The 18,061-nt window shown below is 41.3% G+C and overlaps 1 protein-coding gene across 1 annotated transcript in view; it reads right to left on the reverse strand.

Annotated features, from left to right (window-relative positions):
- The window catches only part of eif2b3 (eukaryotic translation initiation factor 2B, subunit 3 gamma), a 40,706-nt gene that overhangs the window by 8,664 nt on the left and 13,981 nt on the right, over positions 1-18,061 (reverse strand). Inside the window, exons 6-10 of the mRNA XM_061796678.1 lie at positions 10,084-10,173; positions 8,452-8,588; positions 6,698-6,888; positions 6,549-6,614; positions 6,198-6,346 (exon numbers count right to left, since the gene is read on the reverse strand). Coding sequence (XP_061652662.1) covers positions 6,198-6,346; positions 6,549-6,614; positions 6,698-6,888; positions 8,452-8,588; positions 10,084-10,173 — 633 coding nt within the window. The remainder of the gene's footprint in view (positions 1-6,197; positions 6,347-6,548; positions 6,615-6,697; positions 6,889-8,451; positions 8,589-10,083; positions 10,174-18,061) is intronic.

An 18,061-nucleotide genomic window follows, 5' to 3' on the forward strand; every position in this document is an offset into this window, starting at 1 on the left:
GACACCAGTGGTGAGGGATGCCTTCAAGCTGAAGAAGTCCTATCGGGCATTTTTGGCTTGTGGGACTCCTTAGGCAGCTGATGGGTACCGTCTGGCCAAGCGGAATGCAGCTTTGGTGGCCGCTTAGGCAAAAACGTGGGCGTGGGAGGAGTTCGGTGAGGCCATGGAGAACGACTTCTGGACGGATTCGAGGAAATTCTGGTCCAACATCCGGCGTCTCAGGAGGGGGAAGCAGTGCACCATAAACACTGTGTATAGTGGGGATGGAGCGCTGTGATTCGGCGGAGAGAATAGTTCGAAGACCTCCTCAATTCTACCTACACGCCTTCCCATGAGGAAGCAAAGTCTGGGATCTCTGAGGCGGGCTCTCCCTTCTCTGTGGTTGAGGTTACCGGGGTGGTTAAAAAGCTCTTCGGTGGCAAGGCCCTGGGGGTGGATGAGATTTGCCGGGAGTCCCTAGAGGCTCTGGATGCTGAATGGCTGTCGAGTGTGAAGCAGTTCGGAAGAAAATCTCCACCTCCAAATCTGAGACCATGTTCCTCAGTCGGAAAAGGGTGGTGTGCCCTCTCCAGGTCGGGGATGAGATCCTGCCCCAAGTCGAGGAGTTCAAGTATCTTGGCGCCTTCTTGTCCACGAGTGAGGGAAGAATGGACCGGGAGATCGACAGGCGGATCAGTGCAGCGTCTGCAGTGATGCAAACCTTTTATTGGTCCGCTGTGGTGAAGAAGGAGCTAAGCCGAAAAGGCGAAGCTCTCAATTTCCTACCCTCACCTATTGGTCACGAGCTGTGGGTCATGACTGAAAGAACAAGATCCCTGATACAAGCGGCCGAAATTAGTTTCCTCCACAGGGTGTACGGGCTCTCCCTTAGAGATACAGTGAGAAGCTCGCTCATCCGGGAGGGGTTCAGAGTAGAGCCGCTGCTCCTCCACATTGAGAGGAGCCAGATGAGGTGGCTCGGGCATCTGATTAGGATCCCTCCTTGGTGAGGTGTATACTGACGGTCTGTGTTGCTGCAGCATTTGTTTTCAAATAGCTGTTGCTTAAAGGGTTATAACACCACAACTATAGATGGTATTTGTTAGCCCCTCCATGTCATTTTACATTGTGTGTTAGCATTAAGTTAGCGGAAGGCAAAGATGTGGTTGTTTTTTAATACACGTGTTTATCTTTGTCATTTGTTTAGTGGGACAGTAAACAACGAGAAGTGGCATTAAACAGCTTTAAGCCTCTAATTTTTTTGAAGATTTGTTTACGATCTACCAAACTGCTGCTTCTTGTGAAGTGAGGTGAGTTTACTGCCCATACAGCGCTTGCATCTAAAATTTTTGCAGGCAAGTCAAAACAAATCTTGGTTTGTGTATCAAAAACCATGGAAGTCTGGGAAGCCGTATCTCAAGGCACCAATGTAATTAATCAATTATTATGCCCGTACACAGAAGTTACACCAACTGTTTAAGAATTTAGTTCACTGTGTGGAATTGATTGGGGTTTAATTGCTGTCAAGCGCGAGAAATGGAGGGCACTACTTGACTGCAAGCATTATACTGCTCCATATAGCACTGGCAAGTAAACAGGAGTTCAGAACAATCAGAGAGCAATGACTCAACCCATTAATTCCATAGTCGATAAAGAATGTTGAGTCCAGTCACTGCAAATCCCCGAGTTAAAAAGAGTTTCATTCAGGTGGGTTCAGTTATGTCAAAAACATGATTTTCCCACTTTACTCTTTAAAGCGTCTGCGGAAGATCTGATCTTGTTAATTCCTCAAAAACGTGTGTGCACGCGCCCACGTACACAGTTACAAGCATTCATACTGGGAGCGGCCCAGTGCGACCACAGTTTTCCACCCGCCTCAGCCACTGATGTCGTGCCACGCCGGACGTGAGCGAAATGTTAGGCCTGTTTGCACCGTCCACCTGCTCTGAAATGTTCAATATCAAACATCCTAACGACACAACATTAGCATTTATATTAAAGAAAAACAATGCTGGGCACATGCGTTGGCGTGTTTTAGGACATCACGGAGGCTGTAGCTCCCACCTGAGCTAGTGCTGCCAACCCACCGTGCGTTCTCACCTTCACCCCAACCACTGCCATAAAATTTTTTGGAGAGGACACACAGACAGTCTTGTCTTGGCTAAACATGGAGGCTGTGTATGTGTGTGTGAAATGTGTGGGATGGAGAATGTGTGTGTGCGTGCTTCAGTAGCTTGGGGAGACCAGTGGTGAACACATGTTGGTCTTGCCCAGGCAGTGACGCACACACACTTGGCCTTCTGTAGCTCCCAAACAGACAGGTTTGTATTGGCCGTTTTATTCAGGTGGTTAAGCCAGGAAAGAGTGGAAGACGGCGTGTGTGTTAGTGTGTGTGTCTGTGTGTTTAAGTGACTGCCACGGAGGTGGTGGTGGTAGTTGGTGATGGGAGATTACAAGAATCCCAGTATTGTAACATTAGCGAGAGAGTGAGAGCGAGAGACCACCAAAGAAGTTTCAAAGCTGAAACACCACTAATTACTAACACCAGGGCTCCTCCTTGCCATGACCACCCCATCATCCTCTGTCTCTCTCACACACACACCCAGCAACCCCCACCTCCTGTCCCACCCCCCTGTAAAGTTGACCCCTAGTATCCCCCTTCCCAAACACGCAGCGCTTTGTCAACAAGCTCTGGTCAGCTCCAAACAAAGAAACCAGAAATGCGAGGGGTTTCGCTGACATGGCCAGGGTCTGCTAATCCGCTCATACTGGCTCTTTCTTTCTTTCCCTCTTTCTCCTTCCTTCTTATGTGCCCAATGAAAGAAAGGAAAGAATTGCAATTTTCTCCCTGAAGTCGAGCTTGCTTGCCCCCTTTCGCCATCTCCCTCTCACTCTCGTTCTTTCATGCCTTTGTGCATGCGACTACGTGGCCATGATGAGGGTCCCCACGCTGGCTGGCTGCGGTCCTTGAGAGGTTTTAAGCAGCGCTGCGGAGAGACGGCGGGAAAGGAGGGGAGATAGCGTTGAGGCTTCGGTGGAGAGAAGAGAGTAAGAAAATAAGCGGCCCCTTTGAATAAGTGCATTAAAGATCTAGACTTGAATCTCTTTCTGCCAGACCGGAGAGCTGATTAATCTATGTTAAAATTGTACAGTAGCTTCTGCTTCTTTGAATGCAAGCGCTTTCTTGTTGCAGCTGCACGAATGAGTGACTCGGCGTCATGATGACATCAGTGAAATATGTGCAGCATCACAGATGATCCCAGGGTTTTTTGATTCACTCATTATCTCGCCAAAGAAGGTTTAGTTGTACTTGGTTGTTTGCGATCAAGATAATGCAAAAACTACTGAACCGAAACTTTGTGGGGCAAAAAAGAGCCCATTCAATTTTGAAAAAAAGGTGAAGAGCAAGGATTCCCCCCCCATTTTTGTTAACAGTTAAATTCAAATAAAATAAAATCAAAAAGAAAAAAAATCGTAATTAAAAAAAGTCAATGTTTCATGAATAAATGTATAATAAAAACGTCATAATATTCAGGCATTTTCCCAAATACTTTCAGTGAATGATGATTATTAGTGCAAATAAAAAAAAAAAAAAAAGCACAATTATGGAATGAAAGTGGTGGCACGGTGAGCGACTGGTTAACACATCTGCCTCACAGTTCTGAGGACCGGGGTTCGAATCCCGGCCCCAACTGTGTGGAGTTTGCATGTTCTCCCCTGCGTGGGTTTTCTCCGGGTACTCCGGTTTCCTCCCACCTCCCAAAAACGTGCATGGTAGATTGATCGACAACTCTAAATTGCCCATAGGTGTGAATGTGAGTGTGAATGGTTGTTTGTTTCTATATGCCCTGCGATTGGCTGGCGACCAGTTCCGGGTGTACCCCGCCTCTCGCCCGGCAATAGCTGGGATAAGCTCCAGCACGCCTGCGGCCCTAGTGAGGATAAGCAGAACGGAAGATGAATGAATGAATGAATGAATGAATGAATGAATGGAATGAAAGTTGTAATGATGTGTGAAAAAAGAACTAATGTTATTAGAAAAAAATCGGAATGTTACAATAAAGCTGTAATATTACGAGCGTAAATGGTATGAAAATAAAGTCCTAATGTTACCCAAAAAATATTTAACATGAGAAAAAAACTGTGTAATCTTGCAGATATTCCCAATATTTTTTCAGGAAACAATGAGTATTGTATTAATGGAAAGGAAAAAAAATTATGGGAGGAAAGCTGTAATGTGCAAGAAAAAAGGAATGATTTTAGGATGATGAAGTTGTAACGTTACAACAAAGTTGCAATATTGCAAGTGTAAATGTTATGAAAATAAAGTTGGAATGTTACATAATGATAAAATTGTATATAAATATACAGAGTAATGTACTTTGATGTGAAGATGTGCATGCAATTACAGAAAAACAACATCTCGAAACCAAATGTGTTTTCACGTGTGGTTGGCAAACTTCTACTCCCTCATTGCCTAAATAGCGCAGGATTTTACTGTGTGGAATAACAAGGGTTCATAGTGTTCTGCAAATTCCATAAGCAGTGGGAATCCCGGTGTGACCAAGTAAATTAGTGGTCAAATGAGATATTGGGATGTTGTGTGCTTCACTTCAGCGGCTTGGTGTTTGTTTGGAGCTGGCCTCTGGCTGGTCGCACACCAATGGGCCCATTGTGGGCCCAGCGCGCCTTGCTCGACCCCGCGGAGCGTGGAAGACAAAACCTGTGACATCTCCCATTTATAAAGCATCTGACTTAAAACACAAACACACACACACACACACACACACACACATCAGCAGACACCATTTGTCCGTATTGGAATTCAAAACAGTTAATTCTTCACACTGAATGGTAGGCTACAGTTGAAACCTGAAGTTTACATCCATTATATAAAAAGAAATACACTTTTTTCCCTCACTGTCTGACATTACATCAGGCTAAACAGGTCCTGTTGTATGTGAATTAAGATTACTACAATTATTTGTATTTGCTAAATGCCAGAAAAAGGAGATAAGACAATTTTTCATGAGTAAGTTAGAATATTATAGGGAAAAAGAGGTAATGCTACAAGAATAAAATATTTACCTTGATACTCGGGCCCAGCCTTGCCGTTTAAAATCACATTCTCTATTTGGATTGACAGTAACGAATGTCGAGCTAATCACAAGCGAATCGTTACTCTTTGTACTGTTGCAAAATAAAGATGTCATTGTCCAACAAAAAGTTACATTTGATTATTTGAAAATGATCTTTAGCCCTGTGGTCATGTCCTGGTCGCAGGTTTTTCTTTGTCGCAGATTTTGTCACAACACCAGAAAAGATCCATTTTGGCTGGTTTAAAATGGCTTACTTTGTTTCGCACCGGTCTCAGTGGCGTAAAATGCGTAAATCCACAGTGGCTGGCTTGGAAGAAAGCTAGTTACCTAAGATGCTACTTAGCAGCATCTGGCTAGCTGTCTTATCCAATTCATCTGCTGTGTTCGCATTCTGCCATGAACATCCGTGCTGCTCCTCAGGCATGGCCATCGGACGCGTCGTTCCGCAGAGTCTCGGGGAAGACAGCTCGGTGATCCATGTGATCGGCGACTGTAGCTACTGTACAACTGCGCATGCGCAGTAAGTCAAAATAGTGGCGACCATAAACACTGTAGGTAAATGCGGCTTCACAGCATTGCAATGGGTCATATGTTATTCTTTGATTCGTTTTGGTTCGAAAGTGGAATTTATGATTAAGGATTAGTTTTTTTCAAACAAATTCGCAGGTCATTTTGAATCACCACTGATTCAAACATAGGTCTACTCGACACAATTCTCAAAGGTCTCAACCAAAATGCTGAAGTCATTTTGAATCACCACTGATTCAAACATAGCTCTACTCGACACAATCCTCAAAGGTATCAACCATAATGCTGGTATGCATTTATGCTTGAAATAATTCGACTTTAAACAGTGGGAGTGGTAGCTACAGGGACAAAAATGCCACACATGGAAAATAACGGCAAACTAATTAGAGGTTTCGGGTGTTCACAGTGTCTCGGCAAGAACAAAAAACTGAAATCATTATTAAGCAAAGTAACTGAATCTTGCACAGCCATTGAGGTTACAATTAAGACCTAAACCATAAACATGTCTTGAAGGCAGAATTCTTTCTCAATGTGTATTATATGATCACTTCAAAGTCAAGAATGAGAATGTGTGTCTGTGTGCGTTCTCACCCCTCTTCAATGGTAACCCCATGCATGATGATGGAGTTCGTCACCCTGACCTTCTCCTTAACAGTGGTGGAGCTTCCGATAGTGGACCTCTTTATTGAAGTTTTATCTGCGATCTGACACAGGGCCCCAATCATGCTGTCGGATCCCATCTGAGCAGATGACAGTAGACAGAGACATTACTCAGAGTCACTCACACACACACACGCACGCGCGCACGCACGCGCACACACGTGTGATTCTCATCAAAGTAATATAAACTCTGAGCTCATCTGACCATCTGAGGACAATTAGCACAACCCCAATTGACCAGGAAACACGAGACAAAATGTTGAAACAACCACTGACACAAACCTGACATCTGTCTGAAATGACGGCAGATGGGTGGACTGCTGGCTCTTCAAACAAAAGCTTGGGAACCTTGCATAAGGACAGAAAAAATGTGAGTGGAATTAATTAAGAACATGTGACATTTTTATCTTTTCTGAGCGCCTGCAGCTTACCAGGCGGTTCGCCTCTATGTAAGCGGCGAGCGTGTTGACGCGGTAGCAGAGGCCCTGGTCCATGATGTGTACGTAGCAGCGGAGCTTACCCCCGTGGTACGCCTCGCTCATGTCCCCGTGATGGTCATTCCAGCAGGAGCGCTCCTGGGCCAGCTGGAGGAGAGGATCGTCACGTGATGAGATGAGAAGCTCTGGGAGGAGAGGAGGAGAAGCAGCCGTTAGTGATACAACTTGAAATGCTACACAAATATTTTGCTGGATTGAACAGTTTGATCAACAAAGTAGTGGTTGCTACTCCTTGAAAAAAAAACTTTGCAGCGACCAACAGGCAGCAAAATTCATTCAGGACTAATTAGTTTGCTGTAAAAATAGGCTACGGTAGAAATCAAAACTAAATTTTAAATGGACCATATGGGGGGAAAAAAGAAAGTGCTATCTTGTACATCATATTCATCCGCTTGAAACCTCAGTATGATCAAGCTTTATCACTCAGAAGCATCCGCCGAATAAAGCTTTTGTTGATGCAGAGTTCCAGTGCAGCTCTCCGTGTACTTTTTCCTGGCTATGCACAAACACCTGCTCTAGTAGGCCTTTGAAATTTGTCAAGAACAGATCCTGATTTGAGAAACTTGCCATAGATAGAGTAAACTGTATTACCCATTGGAGCAGTGCCATAAACCTTTTTTAAACTGGCACTTTTTTAAACTGGCACAATTTTGCAACGCTGCTCCAAGATGACCCTAAACTATGTGCATAGGGCATCTTTCTAGAGAGTTGCTTTCTAATATATTCCGAGGCGCTCGCTTCAAATTCAAAATACTGTGTTTCTCTGCATTTCTCTAACAAATCTTGGCCGCTACTGAAACATTTTTGCGGTACGTTAGGTGGTGGTATGCATCGCCTTTGCCAGAAAAACAAGGATACACGTGGCTTGCTTGTTCCACCAGAGAATAAGAGGTTCCAGCGGAAGCAACGGGAAGGTGACGACACGAAGGTAAATACAGACCTCTCGTACGCATATGTGACAAGTCCAGAGGTTCGAACACCTCAAATTTACCATGTTATATGAAGCTGTTTCTCTATTAACATAGCCAGAAGCTAAACATGTACATAGACATGAACTCACGTTGTCTTTGTAAGCCTGTTGGGCGGCGCTGTGCATCAGCGGTTCTGCTCGTTAGTTATTAACTCTGACATGGATGTTCACTCATTCACGTAGATCAATATTGAAAAATATTTAAAGGTAATTACGAAAAGGCAATGCCTGGAGACACAACACAGTCAGGACCGCAGGAATATTTAAATGGAAGTTTAGACATTTAAGAAACACGTGAAAGAGTCTACCAGTGTGAAGAGGAATTTGCCTCCAATATTTCCAGGCTTCAACGAGTTTTGTGGCGGTTACCCACCACTACAAATAGATTCCAGTCCTATGGGAAACACTTTATACTGTATACTTTAACTGGAATTAAGCAGCATTTTTAATGGTGAAAAAAGAAGCTCATTTAGATTCTGTATTTTTTCATTTATATAATTAAAATAAACGACCCCAGCCACTACATGATGAAATATCGTAACAAGACAGATTTGATCAGTTCTATTAACATGCTCATAAATCCAAACAATACTTCGTATGCACAATTCATTTCAAACATCTGTTAATAAAGTACAACCAATTTAATCCAGTGTTCATTCAGAGCAAATGGAGTTGTATTAATAGGAAACAGTGATCTTTGTGTGCGCATGACAAATACCATTGTTTGTGGAGCTGTCACTCTTGTTCTGGCTCTGTTCATCAGTGTCATCTTTAAGTTTTGGACTGCTCCTTGCTTTGGAAAACTGCTTGCGCACCAAATATGGCACTAGCTCACCACGGACTGATGAAATCGATCTGCAGTCAAGAGGAGGCGCGCAAGATTAGCAATAACGTAAAGCAGGAATACCACTATTTTACCATCATTAGAATTATGAGATCTAGTCTCGGAAAAAGTCATTTTAAAATGTTTTTGCTCTTTGTGAAGTTAAATTAACTTTTAAGTGCATTACTGCAATGTAACATCATCTTTAATATAAACATCCACATTTAGAGGGCTGCAAGGTTTGTACAAGTATTGCAGATCAACATTTAAAATACATCGCTGCTTTAGAGCATATTTTTTTACAAATAAAATATGAATAATCTGTCAGTGACTTTGTGATGACTTTATGAGCAGGTTGAGATGACTCACGGAGGTATTTTTTTTTAAATCCTCTATGCACAGAACTTTGCTGTGCTCAGTGTTTCTCTCCAACACCCTGCACCCCATTCACCCTCTCCCTTACTTTCTTTTAAAGGGTGAGATTAGAATTTCCATGTGAATGACAGGAGAAAAACAACAGTTACTGTGTCCATGTCTTCTGGGGAAAAGGGAGGAGGAACGTGGAGAGAAGAGAAAGGGAGAACGAGCCGAGCCGAGAGAGTCAAATAAAAAGATATATAGTGACTGCATATAAAGATGTGAAACCTGGCAAATTATTGGTTTATTTAAATTACTTGGCCACGTGAGGTTAGTGTTGGAACGGTAGTGGATCGAAAGAGGCAGATTTTCTTTCATGAAGCTGGTGCGAAAAATGTTTGTCTGTTGGAATTTCATTGCCCTTGTGTCTTTTGGCCAAGCAGTCAAAGGATGAATTCCTCGACTGATGTTTGCTGTGACTACAAGCAGCGTAACAATTTCTGGTAAATGCCGAGACTTGCAAGCTATCAAATGCTGTTGTTATTTTTCTAAATTTCCAACTTTAAAGCAACACATTCTCTTTGGAAATCACTAAACTGAATTGTCGTTGGGCCAATTATGAAATTTGAACAACATCCAGAAACAACAACCTATTATTTGAACAGTTTTGACACAAAAACCGGCTACAAATAAAGACCGTTTCATTATCATCATCAGTCACACACGATACAGTGAAGTAAAATAAAACGGTGGTTGATTTTAGTTCAATAATGACACCTCGTGAATGCATATTTCCAAGACGGAGCGCCAAATCGTTCCTTATTTCGGGGCGGTCTAGCCACTGGCGTGGAGCTGTGGGCGGCCAGGTGACACCCCTCCACTTCAGAGGCTAAAGGCCTTACAGCCTGCCTCTGTGACACATTGTAAAACAAATTAACACCTTGGTAGAATACACTGCTAACAGGACCTTTGAAAGCCTCACACACTATGTAACCCTCTTTAACATTTGCTACAGATTAAGCAGTGAATGAGCGCTCGTGTCTGGACAGTGTTTTGCATGCCAGTTAAGTCCAACATTGATCATTTTCGATTGTTCAGGAAGAAAATTCAAGAATACACAAGGGTACATCATGCTTCTGATTTATTGATTTCAGAAATGGATGAACTCACTTGTTGTCCGTCAGAAATTCCACCACTGCTTTTTTCATACAGTAAAGGTGAGCGTCCACCAGGCCTGTTTTGATGAACATCCTTGGATGTCTGCAGAGAGAGGGAGAGAGAGAGAGAGAGAGACTGTACAGACAGGCATGGGCATAATCGCTTATTTGATTAATTGATGGTGAAGAATTATGTCGATTTTGTGGAATTGATGGCTGATTCGATCACGTCTTGAAGCGAGTGAGGAAAACAGAGTGCACAACTTGACGACAACCAGCAGAGGTGCTACTGAATCAGTCTCCACTAGTTTGTTGAAACGCTTAAAACACTACTTTGTGTGCATTATCGATTGGCTGTTACATTTGCGACACTGCGTCACCGTGCACCGGCGATTTACATTTTGAATCGCGGAAAAAACTAAACTATTCAAATTTACTTGGCCCTGTGTGAAAAAGTAATGGCCCACTAAACCTAATAACTGGTTGGGCCATCCTCAGCAGCAACAACTGAAATCAAGGATTATCTATAACTGGTGATGAGTCTTTCACATCTCTTCGGAAATATTTTGGCCCACTCTTCCTTGCAGAATTGTTTGAATTCACCAAAAATGGAGGGTTTTCGAGCATGAAGGGCCCCTTAAAGATCATGCTACTGCATTTCAATCAGATTCAAGTCTGGACTTTCATTAGGCCACTCCCAAACCTTCATTTTGTTGTTTTAAGGCATTCTGAAGTTGACTTGCTGGTATGTTCTAGATCATTAGCCTGCTGTAGAACCCAAGTGTGCTTCAGCTTGAGTTCACAAACTGATGGCTGAACATTCTCCTTTAGGACTTTCTGTTAAAGAGCAGAATACATGGTTCCATCAATCACAGCAAGTTGTCCAGGTCCTGAATGAGCTAAGCAGCCCAAGATCATCACACTACCACCACCATGTTTGACTGTTAGTACGATGTTCCTTTCCTGAAATGCTGTGCTACATTTACGCCAGAAGTAACGAGACACACCTTCCAAAAAGCTCGACTTTTATCTCATCAGTCCGTATAATAATCTCCCAAAAGTCTTGGGAATCATGCTGATGTTTTTTTTGCAAAAGTAAGATGAGCTTTTATGTTATTTTTGGACACAAGTGGTTTTCGCCTTGGAACTCTGCCATGGATGCCATTTTTGCCCAGTCTCTTCCTTATTATTGTGTCATGAACATTGACCTTAACTAAGGCAAGGGAGGCCTGCAGTTCTTTAGAGGTTGTCCTGAATTCCTTTGTGGCCTCCTGGATGAGTCATTGCTGTTCTCTTGGGGTAATTTTTGTAGGCCGGCCACTCCTGGGAAGGTTCACCACTGCTCCATGTTTTCTCCATGTGAGGATAATGGCCTTCCCTATGGTTCAGTGGAATCCTAAAGCTTTAGTAATGGCTTTTGTAACCCTTTCTAGACTGATAGAAGTCAAGTAATTTTATTTCTCAACTGTTCTGGACTTTCTTTGGATTGTGTCATTTTGTTTGTGTCAATAGTCGTTTGTACGACTATTTTGTGAGGGCAAGTTCTGTTTAAGTGATTTCTTGATTAAACAGGTCTGGAGGTAATCAGGCTTGGGTATGTGTGCTCAGTGAAAATTAACCAAAAATTGTGATTAGCCACAATTAATTCACAATTTAACAAGGCGGGTAAATACTTTTTCACACAGGGCCAGGTAACTTTTAATAGTTTTCCTTAATAAATGAAATCACCATTTAAAAATAGCATTTTAAGTTCACTCGGGTTATTTTGTCTCACATTTACATTTGTTTGATGACCTTATAATATAAGAATTTGAGAAAGGGGCCAATACTTTTTCACAACACTGTATATACATAGAAAAACTACACAAATATTCAAAACTAAAATTTGATTGCTCAGTAATCGAATTAAAAGAATTTTGGTCAAATGTCCATCCCTAGCATAAAAATGCTTAGCATGTTTTCAAAAGGAAAGCTGTGCTCTGTCTGTAGTAGGTATCTTTCACTGAGGCTGCTGAATTGAAAAAGAGATTAAAACCATTTCCTCAATTTCCTCAGAATTGCTTATGTGGTTACCATGAGGACACATCTACACTCTTGCTGCACACATTTGATGGTTCCTCCTCATTTACTACAAACCCTGTCACATTAGGATGGCTTAGATGATGCAAGCCAGACATCAGCTAGAGACAGACATTAAAGTCAAGAGGGTGATCATATCTGTGTGTTGTCCTGCGTCGGCTACCGTAAAGGTCGTTCCCAAGAGGCAGTGGCCGGGGAGAGACAGGTTTATGCCAGTGGGGGGGGGTTGTACACAAACACATGTGACATTTATGAAGCGAGAGCCAAAGAAGACCAAGTCATCCTCCACGCTTCAATAAACAAATCTACCCTCACCCCTTTATGCCCTACGTGTACTACTCTTTCACCGCCCTTTCAATTATTAGATCGTAAAAAAAAAGCTCCCCTCCCCAAAAAACAGACGACGCCAAACTTTTACTATGTAATACGCATAGACCACCGTTAAACATTTTCCAACACACACTATTTTTAGTTATTTAGATTCTTTTTGGTTGGAAGCTATTGATTTGAAAGGACTGCGTCTCATTACCACAGAACAATCATGGAGCTTTGACAAAATAAAAAGCTGTTCACAGTGAAGTTTTGACACGAAAACCTTGATTTCCATTTCCAAAAAAGAACCAAAGAATTTCTGGCAAGTCCCGACACTTGAAAATGACTGATGCACCATATCCGCAAGTCTGACTGGTTGTCTTGAGATCTGAGCATTACTACTAATTATGACAGAAGGTCTGCAACTATTTGTGCTGAAGAAGTAAAAAATATAGGCCTGGATTGAATTAACATACTACATTGATTAACATACTAAACAAATAAATATCACAAGCATTCACTCAAGGGAAGAGCAGAAGAGTAACAGTCAATTAATTAATCAACGTCATTCTAAAGTGAAAATAAATTCTTTCAAGTTTAACAGACCAGAGAGAAGAGTTTTGTTAAAAACTCTACCAAATTTCAATTGAAAAAAAAAAAAAAAAAAAAAAAAGAGGTTTCAATATTGTGAAAAATCCAGCTTTCCGCTCTCAAACACCATGGGTGTGTCTGGTGAATGCGTGAAACCACACCCCACTGAAAAATAAATGCTACTTCATCTAGCCGTGAAAATATATCTGCTTATAACATAGTTGGCTGGAATATATCCCACCGTGCTTTCTACGTCACGACAAGAGGTAATAGCCACCAGCTAGCTCATGAGCTAACAGTTCTGCGGGTCTAAAGAATTTAATAACGACACTGAGCTGTTCTGTAAATTGTGGCATCCAGGGTTGGGGTGTAGGCATAGGTAGCTAGCTAATTGAATGCCCGAGTGGTAGAAATGGACCCAGTACAAATAAATAACTTACAATTGCACCAGATAATCCCACCAGTGTAAACGAAGGCGCTCGAGTTCTTATATAGTGGGGGAGGGGAGACTCATGCCGGAGACTCTAGTGTGTTTATATTTTAAAAAATAATAATAAAGTAATTGTTAATTTTGACTGTCGTCTATCAAAGAAAGTTAGTTGAATGCCATCCCAAGTTTGTGTTTGAATGGTTAAAAAACGAGCCATTACTTTAATGTTAATATGAAAGTTTACCAAATTTTTTGGGCATTTTCATGCTTTTTTTTTTAATTGCAGCGCCATCATTCATTAAATTCAAAGTAAATGTTCTGCTATTTTGGGATGAGTAAGCTAATGGCATACTACTTCTCACATCTAGGGGGCAATATATACACAGATTGCTATGATACTCTGTAATGGCTTAAGCAGCTTTATTGAGCTTCATTAATTTCTTTCTTGGGATTTTGGTTAAGCAACAGTATCCGTCATTCATTCGCATGCAATTTCTGAGGGAATATTATCATTGAGGAAGTTTAACTGGTTGAATGGAATAAGAACAACTTCATCATATCTTCTCCACGAAAATTAGCATTGATTATGGAAACAAAACCTCCAAGCAGTCTGACAAGTGTGACTCAGGAGGATCGCTTCGTCACACACATTTTACAACCAAATGCCATCAATCAAACTGTGTGTGTTCCTCTGAGTGACGCTACTTTCGAAAGCATAAAACCACATGTGAGTGCACACACACAGACCTGCTCTGTGGGTGTTTTCAATGTATTTATTCATAAGATATTACGCAGGTGTGTTGTGGGCTTCTTTGGAAATTGGAATCTCCATTTGTGACATTGCTGTTCATCAGACAGGTAAGAGAAAGCGGGAGGATGATACCAAAGAACAGGTGTTTTCAAAACAGCACGAACAGCACATGAAATGGACGTGAACAAAAGTTCAACTCCTTATTTTACCACCCAGAAGAAGTGAGTGGAATCAAGCTCCAAACAAGCTTTGGTTGATAGAATGTGATCACGGCAGTCAAACACTGACAGTAAAAAAGGGAAAATACACTGACCCCAGTTTATCATTGGGCATAGATTCCAGAGTCACCCGTGATAGGTGAACATTTGCGATAAAATTGTTGACTTAACACGTAAACTTATTACAACACACGTTTAAAAATATTTCTTAGCACCTGTTCTGACTCTCTCACTGTCAAGAAATGGGAGACTATCATATAGATACTTTGGAAATGAAAAGAAGACTCGCTCACACAGTTCTTCAACTAAGAGGCAAAGCAGGCTTGCTTCATGCTGTTTATTTTTCACTGCCTGCTGAAGTTTACTGTAAAACTGACAGGAAAAAAAAAATAGAATTCAACATTATATATTTAGACACCAAAATGTTAAGCCAAACCCTATCATTTTGTCTAATAGAAGTCCGCTAGCTTAATGCAACATTGCACAACAACAGTATATGAAAGGCTATGGAAGGGCTAATGGAAATTAGCAAAGATACAAACAGAGCATACAACAATACTCAGAGGCATGTATTGTCTCTGCTCTGTTGGAAGAAGAACTATCACTGGAAATGGAGCTTAGTTGGGGACCTTTTCTGTCTCTTCTTGTTTCTTCTAATTACGCTGCATCTCTTCCAGTAGCCCTCAATGCTGCCAAGTCATGTTGCTGCATAAGATGGTACTGTAGTATACTGAAGGCGCACAAATCTAAATTCAGACTTGCCTGCATACTGTAAAAACCATTATAAAAAGTGATCGCTTAAAAATCCACAATATACAGTAACCGCAGCGTGAACGATGAACAGCAATTTTTCACTGTATCACAAGCAGCCACGTCTTGTGGTCACATTAAAGGCGGCAGAAGTTGCTGTTGGGAAGAAGCAGGTATTTTGTTCCTCGGCAGACAAGCATGACAATTCTTGGACTAATGACAACTACTAAAGTTCTTCCACAATCCTCAGCAGGAGAGAGGAGCCACAGCTCGCTCTAAAACAGGCGGCACGATGAATGTTTAGTTGTAAGGAGCACTGCATGGTGAGTCAGACGTTGCAGAATGACTGCTAATACCCTCATTAGTCAGGTTTCCTCAGCTGAGCCAACATGGCTAAGGGGCTTATTTAGGATTTTCGGTATAGCCTGCAAAATAAAAATGCCTGTGATTCCCCTAATGCCGAGATAGTCTAATGCATTTTATTTTGTCTCATATCTGAAGCAGCTTAAACCCACACATGGTCCACTGCTGGTGGAACAAGGATAGTCTGGCGTACTGATGATCCGGAAACTGAGCTTGATCCTTGCCTGTGTAACATAATGAAATAAACATGTATAAAAAGGTTCAGGGCCAAGTGAGAAAAATAAGAACTGGCAGCCAGGCTTACATGTTTCCTAACTCTCAAGATTTTAGCAATCAAGCCTCCTAAATACGAAATCATTCAATTTCATGATTTCATTCAATGAAAAAAATACATATTTAAACACACGAAAACAAAACTGAAAATAATTACAATTTCACAGAACACTTTAAGAAGGTGTGACTCTACAGACACAACATAATAACTCATTTTACATGGTGCACATACAAAGTTATTGCATTGACGCAATATCGCCCTGCCTGTTTATTGGAAAGTGCAGCATGTGAGCTGATTGAGTTTTTGTGTCATCATTTGAAACACTTGCAAATAAGGCTGTCAGTACAAAATCTTTAAAGGTCACTGCAATGATGCTCATAAACATCAACTAAACAGCTTAACTCCCAACTAACCACTTAAAACATGAGTTGCACTCATGAGATAAGACAAAGGAATGACTTCAGAGGGTAATTAGACATCAAAGCAGATTATGCACTTGATAAATAAAGTTTACCACCAACCAAAGAAAGAGAGATTTGTTATCAACAATATCATAGTTTTGAGTGTAATTGTATAGTTTTTTTCCCCCAAGAATGTGAACAAAAATGCCTCAGAAGAGAAGAGGGAAAAAAGGCTGAATTACAAGCACAAACTTGGAGCATTAAAGACCCTGGAAATTGAAAATGAATGTCTTCTAGATTTGACATATCACAGAGAACAGTGTCGTTAACAACCCTGACAAATTTTAATGCTAATCCCCCCCCCCCCAAGTATATAAAATAAGGCTTCAAAATAATGAAAAATCAAGGTCTTTTCTTGCCTCTCAAATGCCGAGTGTGCGTCTACAGAATGTGCTGAAACCACACCTCGCTCAACTGTCGAATGTCAATCAAACACCAATACCAAGACCAGGAAAAATGGATGCCAATTCATCTAGCCACACAAGCGTGAAGCCCCTGTCCACATGCTGGCTGTCAAGTCGGACATTTTCTTTTCCCCCTCGCTCTGCCACCTTCTTTCTGTGACGTGCATGCATTCACAGCCAACAACGAGCCGCTATAAAGCGGACATGGCAGCCCAGTCCACACGCTGGCTGTCAAGTCAGACTTTTATTTTTCCACCCCTCCTCACTTTTTCCCCTCTTTCACTGGGTGACATGCGAACATTCATGACTGACAACAAGGTGCTCCAAAGCAGTCACACCAGTGGACCTGAAGAGAACATGCATTTTTGTGGCTTAGGCCTAGCTAGTTAGCTAACTGAATGTCGCAATTGTGCCAGATAACTGCTGATGCGAATGAAGGCCCTTAATTTATTATACGGAGGAGGAGGGTACTCATGCCGAACTCCAAAGTACATCACGTGGCGCCGTTGAGCCACAGAAAAATCAGGAAAACCGAAATGGTGAAAAGCTGTTTAATGCTTCATCTCTACAATTAAGTACAGTGGGACCTTAATTTATCGGACGGACGGCCGGGGCTGGGGGTTTGTCCGTTAAATCCGACAGTCCGTTGAAGTACTTTTGTAGTTGCCTAAAACACCCAATACAGTGCAAAATTATTATTTTGTGCTTTTTTGTGGCCTAAATACACCCAGTAGAATACAAAATTATTGTAAATAAGCATTAAAAAGCTTTACATTGTTTGAAGAGTTTTAAAGTTTATCCAAACTTACCTCACTGGTGCGTAGGAGAGGTGATTTTGAGTGGACACTATTTTCCAAGTCCGTTAAATCAGGGTCTGTTAAATCGAGTTTCCACTGTACTACGTAGTTCTCAGTCTTTGGATGTTTTCAGCAATTATCTTCAAACATGTATCATGTATTTAAAAAAATATATATCTGAATTCAATTTGCAGGGTCTTTAAGTAAAACAAATTACCTGTTAAATATGTATTAATTGGTATACTGTTTCACTGATGTTGTTTCAATCTCAACTTGGTCACTGTCTAAAGTACAACATGATATGTGTTATTTTTTTAGCATTTGTTTATTTGTTAAAAAACAATTGTTGATAAGTAATTGATTCTTGAAATGATCATAGAGCTTAAAAAAATTCAAGTAAACAGAGCAATTAATTTTTTTAAATCTAATTTGATCATTAATCCCTCGACCCGCCAATCATCAATCAATACATTTAATGATTGGCTAATAAACAGTACAAATGGTGGACAAACAAACGTTCATCGAGCACATAAAAAAGAAGAAGAAAAAAACAGATGATAA

Source organism: Phyllopteryx taeniolatus, chromosome 14, assembly GCF_024500385.1.
Source record: "Phyllopteryx taeniolatus isolate TA_2022b chromosome 14, UOR_Ptae_1.2, whole genome shotgun sequence".
Lineage (NCBI taxonomy): Eukaryota > Metazoa > Chordata > Actinopteri > Syngnathiformes > Syngnathidae > Phyllopteryx > Phyllopteryx taeniolatus.